At 42.1% G+C, this 14,417-nt stretch overlaps 2 protein-coding genes across 3 annotated transcripts; one reads left to right on the forward strand and one right to left on the reverse strand.

Moving 5' to 3' along the window:
- Window positions 1-4,872: 4,872 nt before the first annotated feature.
- Window positions 4,873-7,153, reverse strand: cUnh3orf38 (chromosome Un C3orf38 homolog). Its single transcript, XM_084478128.1, has 5 exons — window positions 6,973-7,153; window positions 6,707-6,882; window positions 6,201-6,251; window positions 5,924-6,117; window positions 4,873-5,408 (listed from the first exon to the last, which is right to left on the reverse strand). The coding sequence occupies exons 1-5, from the start codon at window positions 7,109-7,111 to the stop codon at window positions 5,045-5,047; spliced, it is 924 nt and encodes a 307-aa protein (XP_084334254.1). The 5' UTR covers window positions 7,112-7,153; the 3' UTR covers window positions 4,873-5,044.
- Window positions 7,154-7,295: 142 nt separating this feature from the next.
- LOC311358049 (uncharacterized protein) lies at window positions 7,296-14,219 on the forward strand. Of its 2 annotated transcripts, XM_084478040.1 has the most exons (11): window positions 7,296-7,459; window positions 8,004-8,251; window positions 8,560-8,671; window positions 9,034-9,186; window positions 9,579-9,776; window positions 10,213-10,286; window positions 10,529-10,726; window positions 11,240-11,377; window positions 11,701-11,790; window positions 12,238-12,381; window positions 12,929-14,219. In XM_084478040.1, exons 2-11 carry the CDS (start codon window positions 8,012-8,014, stop codon window positions 13,055-13,057), a joined length of 1,476 nt encoding a protein of 491 aa, XP_084334166.1. In that variant the 5' UTR covers window positions 7,296-7,459; window positions 8,004-8,011; the 3' UTR covers window positions 13,058-14,219. The 2 variants fall into 2 exon arrangements, with proteins under 2 accessions (XP_084334166.1, XP_084334165.1); XM_084478039.1 differs by lacking the exon at window positions 7,296-7,459 and having other exon boundaries at window positions 7,844-8,251.
- The last annotated feature ends 198 nt before the right edge of the window (window positions 14,220-14,417 follow it).

Here is a 14,417-nt window from a genome sequence, read left to right on the forward strand (position 1 = left end):
AAATGTTGTTACTTAAACCTTAATTTGTTAAGAAACATTGCACACATTTAAACAAATGTGAAAAGTTAAGACTGGCGTCACAGTTAATACACCATTACACCATTTCACCATTATAAGACTATCTCTACAATGTTAAGACCTATCTTTGAAATGAAATGTGTGATCTTTTATAGACAGTAAGTTCTACATAGGTGCTACAGAGGGGGAGTCTTTCAAGTATTACAGACTTGGACTGCCTCTTTACACCTTTAGGATGTATGTCCAAAACACATTTTTTAGAAAGGACAATAATCAAGTTTTGTAAAATTATATCGCTGCACCTTCCTCCTTTTCAGGAATTCCGCCGCATCGTTGGAGTAAGAAACAAATGCTTCCATTAAGCCCGTAATAAAATGATTATTATATACAGTATATACAACTTAGAGAGTACAGGCTCACCTAGTGTATGTGTATGTGTGTGCACTGAGGAGAAACACTTCCACCTTAAGCTGGAAGGTCACACTGGACACCGCCATTAAGTTTGATGCGTCAACAAGAGAGCAGGAAGCAGGCATGGTTTTGCATGAGGCAGCCATGCAAAACTCCCTTTTAGTAACAGGTGTAGTAGTACATGTGTTGCCAGGTAGAAGGGGTGTGTGCATTACGCTTAAGAGGCGCCATGTGCTCCTCACTAGATGGGTTGATCTTTGACCAAATCCCACAGCCACCATTGACTTGTTGAGTCTCTACTTTCATGTTAAATCCTGAAAATGCAGCATGTCTCGTTGGCTCTCAGTCAAAGCCACTTATACTACCTGCAAATGCAGGGTTAGCTGTTGATCACTGGACTGCAGTGGTGCGACTTTGTGATTTGTTCCCAGGAACATGCTGTTGCAACGCAAATCCGTCATCAGGGAAACGGGGGATCAGTTTTGTGACCACTTTACGTGTACATTACATCTACCTACCTGCAATCGGAAAAAAAAAATAGTAGTAGCCTACCTGCAATCGGCTACTTAAAACTTTGGGTGATTGCTGAAGGAGATCCTAACTGTGGGAGACTTCCTGTAGTGCAAAAACGTAACATTAGCATATATTCAGGAGAAAGATTATTGCGTTGCATACATACATTGATTTATACATGGACATCATTTATCATTGATTGAGTTTTGATGAGTCAGTTGGTGTGACAAGTCTTTTCTTCAGCTTAACATCTCAAAGACAAAATATATGGCCATTGATTTTAGAAGAAACCAATCTTGTTCTCCTTAACCTACTTACATAAATGGAGGCTGCATAGAGATGGTTGACCAGTATAAATATCTGGGAACAATGATAGAAAATAAACTCAAATTTTTGACGTTAACGCATAACTCTTTCAATGTCGATAAGGTTATGTTGTCTTTATTTTACAAATCCTTTATAGAATCTGTTCTCACCTTTTCTTTTATTGCCTGGTATGGGGGCATCCACCTTAGGGACAACAACAACCTCAGCCATATTGTGAAGGTGGCTGGGAAGTTGATTGGCTGTCCACAAGTATGCTTGCTGAACATTTATGATAAGCAGGTTATTCAGAAAGCAATGTCTATATTGGACTGTAAAAATCATCCCCGTCATTGTTTAATTTGAGGCCCTTCCCTCAGGCTGGAGAAGGCCCAGTTCCATTTCTCTCCCCTTAACAAGAACACATGCTTTGAGTGCCCTTAGCTGCAAGTCAGCTCCCGAGCAGGCTAGCGTTCAAGGGTTGATTTTAAGGGAAAATAGGCACTCCCCCTTGCTCCCCTAAGTTTGGGTGACCAGACATCCCCGGTTTCCGGGGACAGTCCCCGTTTTCAGTGACCTGTCCCCAGCTACTGCTGTCCCCGGAAATGTCTCCAGTTCAGCGGTTTTTGCACCGCTGAACCCAAAATGTCCCCAGATTTTGTCTCAGAAATCTGGTCACCTTACCCTAAGTATAACCCTAAGTAAGTACCCCTTCGCGGGAACGCGCAAAATCTAGGGTTAGGGCTCAAATCTAGGGGAAGGAGGAGAATTGGGACAGGGCCTTAGAGTCCCTTTTTATAAGTCTGATAGGACAAAGAACTATTACTCCTAGCAAAATACACATAAATAGCACAAGATACAGCTCAATTTGCACAATTCTTTGCACATACCTGTACATGTATTGGAATCTGATGACTAGCTAAGTATGACAGGTTTTTTTTTTTTTTACTTTTGTCGTACTCTTGTTGTGTGTCCTTGTGTATCTTGTGCTATTTATGTGTACCCGACTGCAAGACAAGTTTCCCTTTTAGGACAATAAAATTAAACTGAACTGAACTGAACTGTACATTTGTATACAAACTAACAGACAACTTTTAACCAGTGCAATAAGCCTTTCAGTGGGCTGGTTAGTAACAAGTAACCCTATATTTGTGCCCCTGCACTGAAACTAATATTACATAACCACTTATAGTGGGAAGCTGACCTAGGCTAAGATCTTGGTAGCTATAGATCCAAAGCTTTAACCAGAGGCCTATTCAGGTTTACTAGAAGGCAAGCTACAGTAACAATCAGGTTGATACTACCAGCAAAGTCAGAGGGATAATGGTGTCAAACAGTTTATTCTGCCTTTTTATCCATGTGTATCCTCAACGTGCAAATTTCTTGAGTTACCAGCACTTCATCAGAGGAACAGAGGAAGCTGTGACTTCTAAGTCAGAAAAGGATGGCCTGTAAACTTTGCAGGGTACTAGATCGACCAATTCTGAATCCCTTGTCCATCATGACAGCACCCATGTATGTATCCTAGATGGATAATGCCTGACTGCTTGAACAATTATTTGAAACTTATAAAGCCAAAAGACAATGATGACACCAAAGTAACTGCACCATGTGACACACCTATCATTATGTTAAGGGTAGTGTGGGATTTATACTGCAAGCTCATGACATCTCATCTCTGTACAGTCAACAATAAAATGGGTAAATGAGTAATTGGCATAGGCTACTTGGCATCGTGGCCCTCACTGCCCAAGGATTAGATCCCAAAGGCAACCAACATGGTGTACAAAAAAAATAATTACGGTTTTAATGATCCTGTTGACGGTGGACTAATGGATGCTGAATCGATTTTACTTCATACCCTTCTCCTGGTTGCAGGTTAAATAATGCCTGACTGGGATAATGCCTGACTGCTTGAACAACATGACATCTCATCTCTGTAAGTAATTACTCATTTACCCATTTTATTGTTGACTGTACAGAGATGAGATGTTGTGAGCTTGCAGTATAAATACCACACTACCCTTAACATAATGATAGGTGTGTCACTATGGTGCAGTTACTTTTGTGTCATCATTGTCTTGTGGCTTTATAAGTTTCAAATAATTGTTCAAGCGTCAGGCATTATCCCAGTCAGGCATTATTTCACCTGCAACCAGGAGAAGGGTATTAAGTAGAATGATCCGGCTCATCGATTCAGCATCCATTAGTCCAGCGTCAACAGGATAATTAAAACCGTAATTGTGGCCCTAATGCCAAGTAGCCTATGCCAATTACTAATTGGCATAGGCTACTTGGCATTGTGGCCCTCACTGCCCAAGGATTAAATCCCAAAGGCAACCAACATGGTGTCCAAAAAATTATATTACGGTTTTAATGATCCTGTTGACGGTGGACTAATGGATGCTGAATCGATGAGCCGGATCATTTTACTTCATACCCTTCTCCTGGTTGCAGGTTAAATCGGATTCCACCGTTAGATGGCGGTAGCTGATAAACCTGAAAGAGCATACTAAAGTTATTCTATAGTTATTTTACACACTGTATCCTTAATTATCATTTAAGGGGTGATGTCGACGTTAACATTATCTTTATTTCTTATTTATTTGTTGTACACCTCATCTTTTAATTGGACGCTGGTAGTTCATGAAGAAGCTAATGTATTTTCTTTGTAGCTTTTCACATATTTGTTGGTGTCTTTCTAGTCACATAATTTAATATTTGCCTATAAGAGGACATGGTTTTATTAGATATATATATAATATGGTCAGCAGAGTAGCATAACAAATTGAAAACTCTTAATTAAAATTTCAGTTTGAGCTCCATCCAGTTGCATGAACTTACCTTGCAGATATAGCATTTTCCTTTCAGCACACTCTTCAAAACATCCGACATTTAGCTTGAACTGGGTCAGTTCATGAAAGATTGAAGCGATAGTCTATAGTCCTATTAAACACATTTGGGATTGGGTTACATGGCTGATGCCCGGTCTTGCACAATAATGTAATGGTTTGTATGAAGTCAAAAACGTTAATGTGATTGTTTGTGATTGTTCTGACGGCATATTGGCCATTTGCCACTCAGACATTTTATTTCTTTCAATAAGTATGTTTTTTTTTTGCCATCATTTCATAGGCCATATGTGTGCAGCCTTCAGAAAATTGTGACTTGTGCACTCTTCCCATTATTGCAGAAACATTGTTTTTGAAAGATGTTTTTGGCTTCAGATTGTTGTCTCTTATTAGTAAGCTTCTTGCCTGTGCACAGATTGGAGGGGTGGCCTGCTTTTACACTATCTGTAATATCTTTCATTGCTTGATGATATGGTGGACTTAGTGCCTCAACTTTTAATTGCTCAACATATAGGTCCATAGTGGATTTAGATCTACAGCCTATGTACATTTATCCTCATATCTGTTTTGAAATAACTTTTTATATATGTACTGGTCAATATGAGTCTGCCTAAGGATTCATTAACTTATTTTTTCCTCTTTAAGAGTTTGTTATGGAATGTAAAAAAATGTTACTAAATTTTCCCTAAAAAAATGCTTTCAGTTTTTGCCGTCAACATTTTCTTAAAGGATAAGGCATACATGAAACAAAACATAACAAAACTCTCCCCTCGGAAATAGCATAATATCATAAACTAATGTATTCTTTGCACAGTTTTACACAAAACGTTTTGAAACAGATGATCCTATTGTCTTTCATTGTGCAAACCTAAGCATGCGTCTCCGTCATGAGCCCAAGCATCCACGGACCCAGCCTCCAAATCTCTAGATCCATATTACTGTGATTATTAGGATCTATGTTGGCGCTGCAGCTCCTCAAAGTCACAGTTAACAGTTGGTGACATTCCTTCTGCCCCATCGTGAATCCCGGCCCCTCGGACTCTTAAATCCGTGAACTTTATCTTCCAGGTGTCTTTCATCGGCGTGCGTATGAGGCCAAACACCTGCTCGAAGATCCCCAGCCAGCAGTTGTCCCGGTGGATGGTTCCAGCCACAGCGATCAGCACCAGCCCATGCGGAGAGGACATAAACCGGTGCCCGTGGGGCTCCAGGTTTGGGTTGAGGAACAGCCGCTCGTCCTTGACAAGGGCCAGGAGACGCAGGTGGACCAGGTCGGCGCCCTGGATCTGCTCCACGTGTTGGTCAACCACGCTGTAGATGGGAGGGGGGGGGGTGTTTAGAATGTCAGCCCTTTAATAAACGGGTGTGCAGGCAGTATCAACCAGGAAATATGAACACATAGAGGTTGACGTTACTTTAAATGGTTGTTATTTGCTGCTAGTTTACTACAAGTAACATTGTACTAATTTAAATAAATGTGCTGAACCCTTCTCAGAATGGCTGGTTTATGATTATATATGAACATGATGGAGTATGAGGAATCATATTGAGGCAGTTGGATAGTTGGTCGTCACCATTACAACACAAAAGACAATATCTCCCCAATTTAAAGATCTACTCTTTGAACTGATAAGTGATACTTGATAACAGTAATTGTTAAATAGGTGCTACAGGTTGAGTCTTAATTGGACAAGTAAGCATCTTTACACCTTTGGGACGATTTCCAAAACACTTTTTTGGAAAGGACAATAATCAGGTTTTGTACTGTTGTGGTGGTTGAAATGTCAATGTTTTAAAGAAATAATACACTTTTATAATAGTTATACCTGGCAACAAGATTTAGTTTTGCATCTATCCAGAAATGTTGTGGTCCCCAATCTTGAGGCTCCTGGCCTAAGGAGGGGTTCTGGCTGTTTAGGAGCTGAAAGAACCACCGGCAAAACTGTTCACTCGATTGCTCAACAGTTATTTCAGCCTTTATTTCTGAGGAATGGATCTCTGGCCCTGGGCGAGACAACTCCTGAAAGACAGAAAACAGTGATGGGTCCATGAAGTGTGTCACATTGAGGATTTTATATAATATGTCATGGGGAAATAATAGACCTCTGAAGAATAAGTCCCGCCTCCGAGGCTCCGGTTCCCTTGGTCAAATGTCTATGGGAAATAACATGGGGTTTATGAATGATCGTACATAGCAAACTCTGTAGGTGGCGAAGAAGTAAAAGCTGCGTCACGTTTTGAACTACACACATTTTCCATCTAGTTTGGACTGGCTTTTTGGATTGTCGGTGACGTTAAAGTAGTAAACGATTATAAATGCTATTTTAACGGCACCGACAATCCAAAAGGCCAGGTAAATAAATCAAATAAATGTGTCTTGTGTCAGCAATATGCATTGTTTTTTTTGTGATCTGACCGCAGTAAACCTAGCATACTAGCAAACTAGCATTTTCTCTGCATTAAGTTTCTTAGATAGGGAAATCAAATATCTAAATTGTTCTTCATCCTCCCCGGATTGCAGAACTATGAAACAACTTTTAACATACGTGAATAATCGGAAACTACGAATAGAACAAATCAACTTCATAATCGTGCACAAAGAGCCTCACCTTTCCAGATGACCAAAACTCTAAGGTCCTTTTCAGTAGCACTGTTTTATCACTGTTAATGGGCATGACAATCCCCTCTTTGGCGAGGTACTTGAAAATGATATCTCGCTGCACTTTCCTCCTTTTCAAAAGCTCCGCCGCATCTTTGGAGTAAGACACAATGGCTTCCATTGCACCTGTAATAAAATGCAAACACCATTCAAGCAGTTTGTCACACCTTGTACACAAACGTTCCCAGAGAAGCGTTACTTGTAAAGTGATCTTACCTCGGGTAGTTTCTACTTCGATCTTCTTAGTCGTGACTGTTTCAAAAAGCGATCGTAAATCACTTTCTGGCATTAAGCTCAGCAACTTTGCGCAGCCAGTGCGCTCCTTATCCGACAGACCTGCCATCCTTGACACCATAATATGTTTACCTCTACATGACGATCATAGTTCGGTTTCGTTTCCTGAGAACTCAGGTGTGTTGGTTTCTGTCAACCGATGCAGGTGTCCCACAGAGGCGCCCTCCGACCAGGAACAAATACAGACGTCGAAAGGTTCCGTACAATGTTGTCGCCATGGAAAACACTACGCTCGAATACAGTGATATGAAGGAGGCTCGGTAGCCCTTCTAGCTGTAGCAATGTCCTATATTTAACACAACTGCGATGACTAGGTGGTTATAAATATGTTGCGGATTTCGAAATAAAGCATTGTGATTTACAATCGCTTTTTTGCAGTCCAGCCACGAAAAGAAAGGCTGAATTAAAGGTAACAGATGTACATTTTATTAGCATTAACGTTAGCTTGTTATTAATCAGAGGTAAAGCACCCTTAGAAACACAAGTCGTGTCTAGCAAACGAGTTATTTTTTATTTAACAAACAATGTTTGTACTGCAAAGGTTTGATTACGTTGTAATGGTTAAGAATCCAGACATTTTTAAACGTTAATTGTGTTTTCCATAAAGCTTTTTAGGAAATGGCTTATTACGGTTATTAATAACTGTTTACTCTGGTTGTTGCCAGTGTACTAAAGGGGCGGACACACTGGACTACACTTTGACCCTCTTACAAAGAGGGAAAAAGTGGGTGTGGTTTAGATATTGACTGTAAAAGTGCTCTACCTCTCTCATTGGGGCACTTCAGATTGGCAAACATTTTGGTTTGATCATTGAGGAACTACGTTGCAATCTGCAAAGATTCGGGGAAACTAAACTCCCAACTTCCGTATATTCAACCCTTGGTCGCTTTGTCAGCACTGACTGGACGCACCTTTGTTCCTTGTTTTAACTTTATCATTTTGTTTCTCCATAGGTGGGTAAATGGGAGAGTCTGAGGACAGTGCCCGTGGCCGGGTAACCGTATACTCTATCCAGGGTTGTCCCCACTGTGTGCAGGCCAAAGCTACTCTTGGACAACTCGGCGTGCCGGTATGCGATGTCAATCTGGGGAAACATCCAGAGCTGCGGGCTGTGGTGAAGGAACTGACGGGGCGAAGCACAGTTCCCCAAATATTCTTCAACCAAGTCCATGTGGGGGGTAATGACGACCTGCAGAAACTGGTGAGAAGGGGTAACAAAAGATATTCTATATGTTCTTAGGGACAGAGCGGTACTTGGATCTATCTAGGATACTTGGGTCATCCCCATAAACTACCTGGCTAGACAGTAGAAAGACATATTGTCAGGGTTTTTCTCTAGCTCTGGATTTCCCTCGCAGGTAACCGGAGCTAACCTCATCATTATTGAGTTTATCAACACCGTTGGAGAGCTATGTATTTACCGTTGCCTTTAACTCAGCTATTTGTTTGTTCTAGTGATTCAATATAACTCTTGGACGGTTCTTTGTTAACGCGTGTGGACATTCCCAGGATCCAGAGGAGCTGCAGAAACTTGTGCACCTCGTGAGAGACGAGCCAACCGACACGCCACCACTCCCGGACGATGACCAATCAGAAGAAGGAACAGGGGAGGCTGACGGAGGTGAGATGGTTTGAAGCCAACTGTTGACCAGCGTACCATCGTTAAAGTTTTGCGTTAATCTATCTGCATTTGTAGAGTTGCATTGCATTGAGCCAGTAGGGTCAACATTGGAGACCTAGGGACATCCTCTCCGTTCAACTCTTTGCTGAGTGAGATGTGATGATAACGGCCTGGTATGGCTGGAATGCGGGTCAAACAGATGTGTTTTTGTGTGGGGATTGAGTGTGTAGTCGTCACATGTGGAGCTTCTTCACGTCTTCTCTCTGTTCCCATTGGTTCACAAAGGGGCAAACGTGCTATTGTCTACATTTTCTAATGTTTCTTATTGTTGTGTCCATGCTGGCGTCTTCCTACCATCTCAGAGTTTGTGTGTGAGAGGGATGAACTGGCGAGCCTGGTAGAGGACTTCAAAGGGTCCAATGTGATTGGGTCCCATAGAATGTGGCTGAGTTTGATCAAAAAGAGCTTCTCCGAGAAACAGCTGATTGACTGGCTGCAGAAAGAGAAGGGCATGGGTGAGTAAGGCTGTTATTAGCAGCACCTGAAAATGTCAATCCAATATGGACCTACATGTTGAGCAAGTAAAGGTTGATCACAGTATTTTCTGTCAAATATTGCTAATAACTATGACTCAGACTACTTGGTGAGATCAGGGAGTTGGCTGCACACGTTAAACAAACAGCCTTAACTGTTAGTGTGTGGTTGTTATCGTGGCAGCAGAGATATGACACCCGTTTTACAAATTTGTTTTTAGGAATTAAATTATTAATTGAATCCAGACAATGGAATTGTGTGTGTGTGTGTGTGTGTGTGTGTGTGTGTGTGTGTGTGTGTGTGTGTGTGTGTGTGTGTGTGTGTGTGTGTGTGTGTGTGTGTACGTGCGTTTTTGCTAAAAAAAATAAAAAAGCTAGAGCCCAGGCCTGTGAGACTGGTCAAGGGTTGCTTGAGAGGAAGTACATGGTGAGCGTGGAGGGCTCTGGGAAGCGGGCCGAGGGCCTCTTCGGAGAGGGCAGCTGCAGCGGGGACACTCTGTACAGGCTGCTGGAGCACGAGTCCCCACTGGCCCTCAATGCGGGACAGACGGCCGCCTGCACCCCCCTCCAGGGTAGGTGTGACTGAAGGGCTCAGTGATGAGAGAGGAGGCCCCCGTGTCTCTCGTTGTCGCCACGTCTACCTTGACAACACATTGCTTCCCTATGCTAGGGCCGTGTTTGCCTGGTGGCTGTGAGTGTGCTGGGTGGCCTTTTCTTGAAATGAAAGCTTTTTGGGTGTTGTTGGTCTCTGTCTTTCCCGGGCTAGGATTGGCATCAAACTAAGCACACCGCTTAATCAATTGCACTGCGAAGGGGCTTCTGTGATTTCGGCTTTCCCCATGTGTGTGTATATGTGCGCATGTTGTCGTTTTCTCTGCGTTTCCATGCTATATTTTCTGGTATTTCAGCAATAACAAAATCTAATGATGAATTCATTGAAAGCTTGTCCGTTTATGTTACCAGACTACCATATGTCTGCCTTCTTGTGTCTGTTCCTGTCACTCTCAGCTGCGGAGCTGTCTGCTATTATGAGGGAGATAGTCCTCAAGCTGTTCTCTGATCATCTCTCGGCCGATGGCAAGGTAGTGTGTGTGTGTGTGTGTGTGTGTGTGTGTGTGTGTGTGTGTGTGTGTGTGTGTGTGTGTGTGTGTGTGTGTGTGTGTGTGTGTGTGTGTGTGTGTGTGTAAAATGACTAAAGTAGAAAAAAAGACAGAAAAAGCAAATACCTTATCTAATATGATATAACTGACGCATGCATAGTCCCAATCGGTATTACCTTGGTATGAGTTTAAATGGTGTGTACTTGTATGCGTAATGTGTGCAGCGTGTGGACTACAAGGCCATGAAGGTGAGCCCTCTGTTTGAGCGCTACTGCGACATGGCGGTGCAGCTGCAGCGCGTGGAGCTGGCGTCGCTGACCAGGGAGGAGAAGCTGGCCTTCTTCATCAACACCTACAACGCCCTGGTCATCCACGGCCACCTGCGCCTGGGCCCCCCCACCAGCATGTGGCAGAGATACCGGGTACAGCCACTGCTGCCGCCCTCCACACACACAGGGCCTCCGCTCTAGCCTCTTTTTGTTTTTATACTTTTGTTACCCGATCATCGAAGTCTCTCTTTTATATAGCGCCTTTCTTACACTCGGTCGCTTTACAGTGTCATGAGCACAAAACGGCTCATGTACCACCTGGTGGTACATATTATACCACTAGGATCAGTGATCCTAGTGGTATCAGTCGTTACAAGCCGTTTTGAAAATCAGCCTCTTCTGACATCACAAGTGAGCGTGTCCTCCCAGATGTACGCTGGATAGATCAGTCTACCAGCCTACCCAGTGGACTGTAGAAAACGTTGCTCATCTATTTTTCCCAAAGAGAAATGCCGTATCCAATTGTGTACTATGTATCTACCGGTGTGTTACGTATCCACCTGTGTTACGTATCCACCTGTGTGTTACGTATCCATCTGTGTACTATGTATCCACCTGTGTACTACGTATCCACCTGTTTTTGAGCTGGTTTTCTTGTTTCCATAGTTCTTCAACTATGTGAGCTACCTGATTGGCGGAGAGGTCTTCACCCTGCAGGACATTGAGAACGGCGTCCTGAGGGGGAACAGGAAGGGCATGGCTCAGCTCCTCAGACCCTTCTCCAAGACAGATCCACGCCTGCAGGTATCGGCCTCTTATAGCCCGTCCACACTTGCTTTATGTCACGATTTTAAGTAAAAAAAAGAAAGACTTACCAGGCAAAGTTGCTATATGTCTGGTAATTGGACTGACTAGCAAATGCATAGTAATCAGATGTATGTATTTTATTGTAGCTGCTAATTGATCGATTGGTTGCGGAAATCCTAAAACACTGCATGACTTTACACACATATGTGCAGTACATACTCATCAAACTGCTTATTATATCAGAATGATAGTTTGCATAATTATGAGCATACTGATTCATAACTTCACAGTAAAATACAGTGTCTTGGCTCTCCCACAAGATTGCGCTGCCAGACGCTGAGCCCCTCATTCATTTTGCCCTCAACTGTGGCGCATCAGGCTGCCCTCCCATCAAGACCTACACCCCGCAGGTGATCATTAGACCACATGGGATCTGTTCAGCTGTTTTCACTGTACATTCATTCAATGATGTTTTGTGTGATATTCCTATCAAGGATGATTCAATATGGCATGCAGAAGAAGAGCACATGCTTAATCTGTCCTGTTCAACTTTTTGATAGTTTTGTAGTCAATTAGCTACTAAGGCGTACACTTCAAGATTGACACATTGATCACCTCAGTAAGCTGCAGTTTGCAACCAACCATCGGTATTATGTTAAAACGTGCAGAAAGAATCTTTGAAGGTAAAACAATTTTGCATTGTGTCGTCATTGTTTACTATTATGTTCTCTCACATAGGCAAACATTGCTTGATGTGTACCACCCGTTGAATGTGCTTAGTGGTAAGTGGCAGTTCCTCATGTGACAAAGCAGAAGCTGATTGAGCTCATCCCCATCACTACCCCACAACTCTGCAGGGCATCGACAGCCAGCTACGCACTGCCGCCGAGGCCTTCCTAGAGAACGACGACGGCTGTGTGGTGGACTCTGAGAAACAAGAGGTGCGACTCAGCCAGATCTTCAAGTGGTACAAGGCCGACTTTGGAGGCACAGAGGAGAAGGTAACTAGGGGGGGATTAACGAATGTATTTAACGGTTTTGGATATATACTTTGAGTCAAGAACAAAGGGTAATGTTTAAACGTTGCAGTAAGGAAAGACATTAAATAAGTAAGGGATAATGTATAGAATGCCGGTCATTATCGGGAAATAAGCCCCGACAGGGCGAACCAGACACCGACGCGAAGCCCTGAAGGGGCTAATTTTAGATAATGACTGGCGACGTTCTATACATTATCCCACTTATTACACGGCTACTTGCCAAAACGAAATAACTTCACACGGCTTTTTACAATTTAGTTGTTACCAGCATTTGTAGTGTTGATCAGCAGAGAAATGGTCCGCCAAAGCATTGAGAAGAGCCGTGTAATAAAGATCTTTAATCTCGCCTGCCAAGTTTTACATGTTTTTTAAATTACTGTTTCTATTAGTCTATGAAAAATGATATTGTCCAACGGAATATTTATTTATGACCTTTTTCTATGTAAAGCATCGACTTGTGCACTAATCCATGTCAATGTTCCTACCCATGCTACAAACAACTTCCCAGCTGTTAACCTGGGTACTGGAGCATATGGGCGACTCACCTAAGAAGAGCAACTTGCAGGGCATCCTTTCTGCTGGGAAGACCAAAGTCAGCTATCTTCCTTACGATTGGAGCACGAACAGCACCCATTGAAGTTCTCAACTTCTGAATAGCACAAAATCTGTGCGTTCAAGCACCCTTTTCTGCTACGCTGTAGTTCCTATGCCAGAAGACGGAGGCCTGTGTATACATTTCTTATCCAGCGTTTAGCACGCTGTTATGCAAATACACCAAACTGCTTTCCCAGGGAGAGTGGGTGTTGCCATTAATGTCACCTTTGTTAGTGGAGATAAGAAAACTCTTGCACATCGACCACATGCTTGTTTAAAGGTTTAAGACAAGTAATCTATGGATACATCAACCCTTTTCCAGGATGAACAGGTAATGCTACATGTCTCCACTGTAATCCTTACCAAGTGCTCTGTTCCTCTTTTTCTGTGTAATCTTATCATTTAAAACCAGGTCTTCCACTTTAAGCCAAGGGAAATCACAAATGCTGCATTTTCTTTTTGCAGGTTTGTCAATTTTGAAGGGAACTTTTAATATAATTTATTTTTCCTAACATTCTTTCATAGAAAATATATATAAATAAATGTCAGCACTGATTTGAAATGAGGTTTATTATGGAAGATTGCAGTCTCTTATTGAAGTAGCTTCCTCCCTACAATGTAACTGCGTAATCTCAGGTGCGATGAAAATCTCTGAGCAAAACTAGAAATACAGCTTCCTGTACAGCGTTTTCTGTACTTGACAGAATCCCACTCTCAAGGTCCCCACTTGCACTGTTTATTGCATGTAGCTTTAGTATGCTCTTCCTTAGATTTCCCTTTGGTGATAAATAAAGTACTTCAGTAATCTGTCTTGCCACAAGGCTTTACTGTTAGTCATCGGAAAGCCTGTATTGAGAATAAATATTGCTTGAAAATTGCACCAGAACTGTTCAATGGAGGCCTGTAGTGCTGCATTGCTTTACCAGAGCCATATTCTGACCCTACATAAGCAACACATGGTAGACCCTATTGTTGTGGTAATGATGTATATAACCCTTTCATTACATTACACCCTACATCTCAGTTCAGGCATCATCTTTGTTTGCATTATTAGGGAGTTAAGTTGATAATCATATCTAGAATTCACTGTAAAGATCGTTATTTCAAATAGTTGGTTTTGTATTCGCTTGGATTTCCAGCCTCAACACAGCTTTAAAAAATAAAAATAAATGCAAAAGCAATACTCGACTGAATGAATAAAACAAGTTCCACAACTATTGTGGTCCATTTCCATGTGGTGTCAAAAATGTTGTTGAAATTCTTCATGAAGGAGTTGGCCTAATATGTTTCAGTTACTCATGCAAGGTATTTATGGAATAGAAAATGTATAGTAATATAGTAATAGAAATTTCTACCATTTGTTTTTGGGACTACACAATGGTATCACATTAATATTTAGTTGA

Source organism: Micromesistius poutassou (genome assembly GCF_964030765.1).
Source record: "Micromesistius poutassou genome assembly, chromosome: 14".
Taxonomy (NCBI): domain Eukaryota; kingdom Metazoa; phylum Chordata; class Actinopteri; order Gadiformes; family Gadidae; genus Micromesistius; species Micromesistius poutassou.

Excerpts from the sequence above, each read along its gene's own strand:
- cUnh3orf38 (XM_084478128.1), bottom strand. The coding sequence starts at position 7,111 with ATGGTGTCAAGGATGGCAGGTCTGTCGGATAAGGAGCGCACTGGCTGC. Across the intron at positions 6,118-6,200 it reads GCGGGACTTATTCTTCAGAG|GAGTTGTCTCGCCCAGGGCC; the intron begins GTCTATTATTTC and ends TCTGTCTTTCAG. Across the intron at positions 5,409-5,923 it reads AAACTAAATCTTGTTGCCAG|CGTGGTTGACCAACACGTGG; the intron begins GTATAACTATTA and ends TCCCATCTACAG.
- LOC311358049 (XM_084478040.1), top strand. The coding sequence starts at position 8,012 with ATGGGAGAGTCTGAGGACAGTGCCCGTGGCCGGGTAACCGTATACTCT. Across the intron at positions 9,777-10,212 it reads CGCCTGCACCCCCCTCCAGG|CTGCGGAGCTGTCTGCTATT; the intron begins GTAGGTGTGACT and ends TGTCACTCTCAG. Across the intron at positions 12,382-12,928 it reads TTGGAGGCACAGAGGAGAAG|CTGTTAACCTGGGTACTGGA; the intron begins GTAACTAGGGGG and ends ACAACTTCCCAG.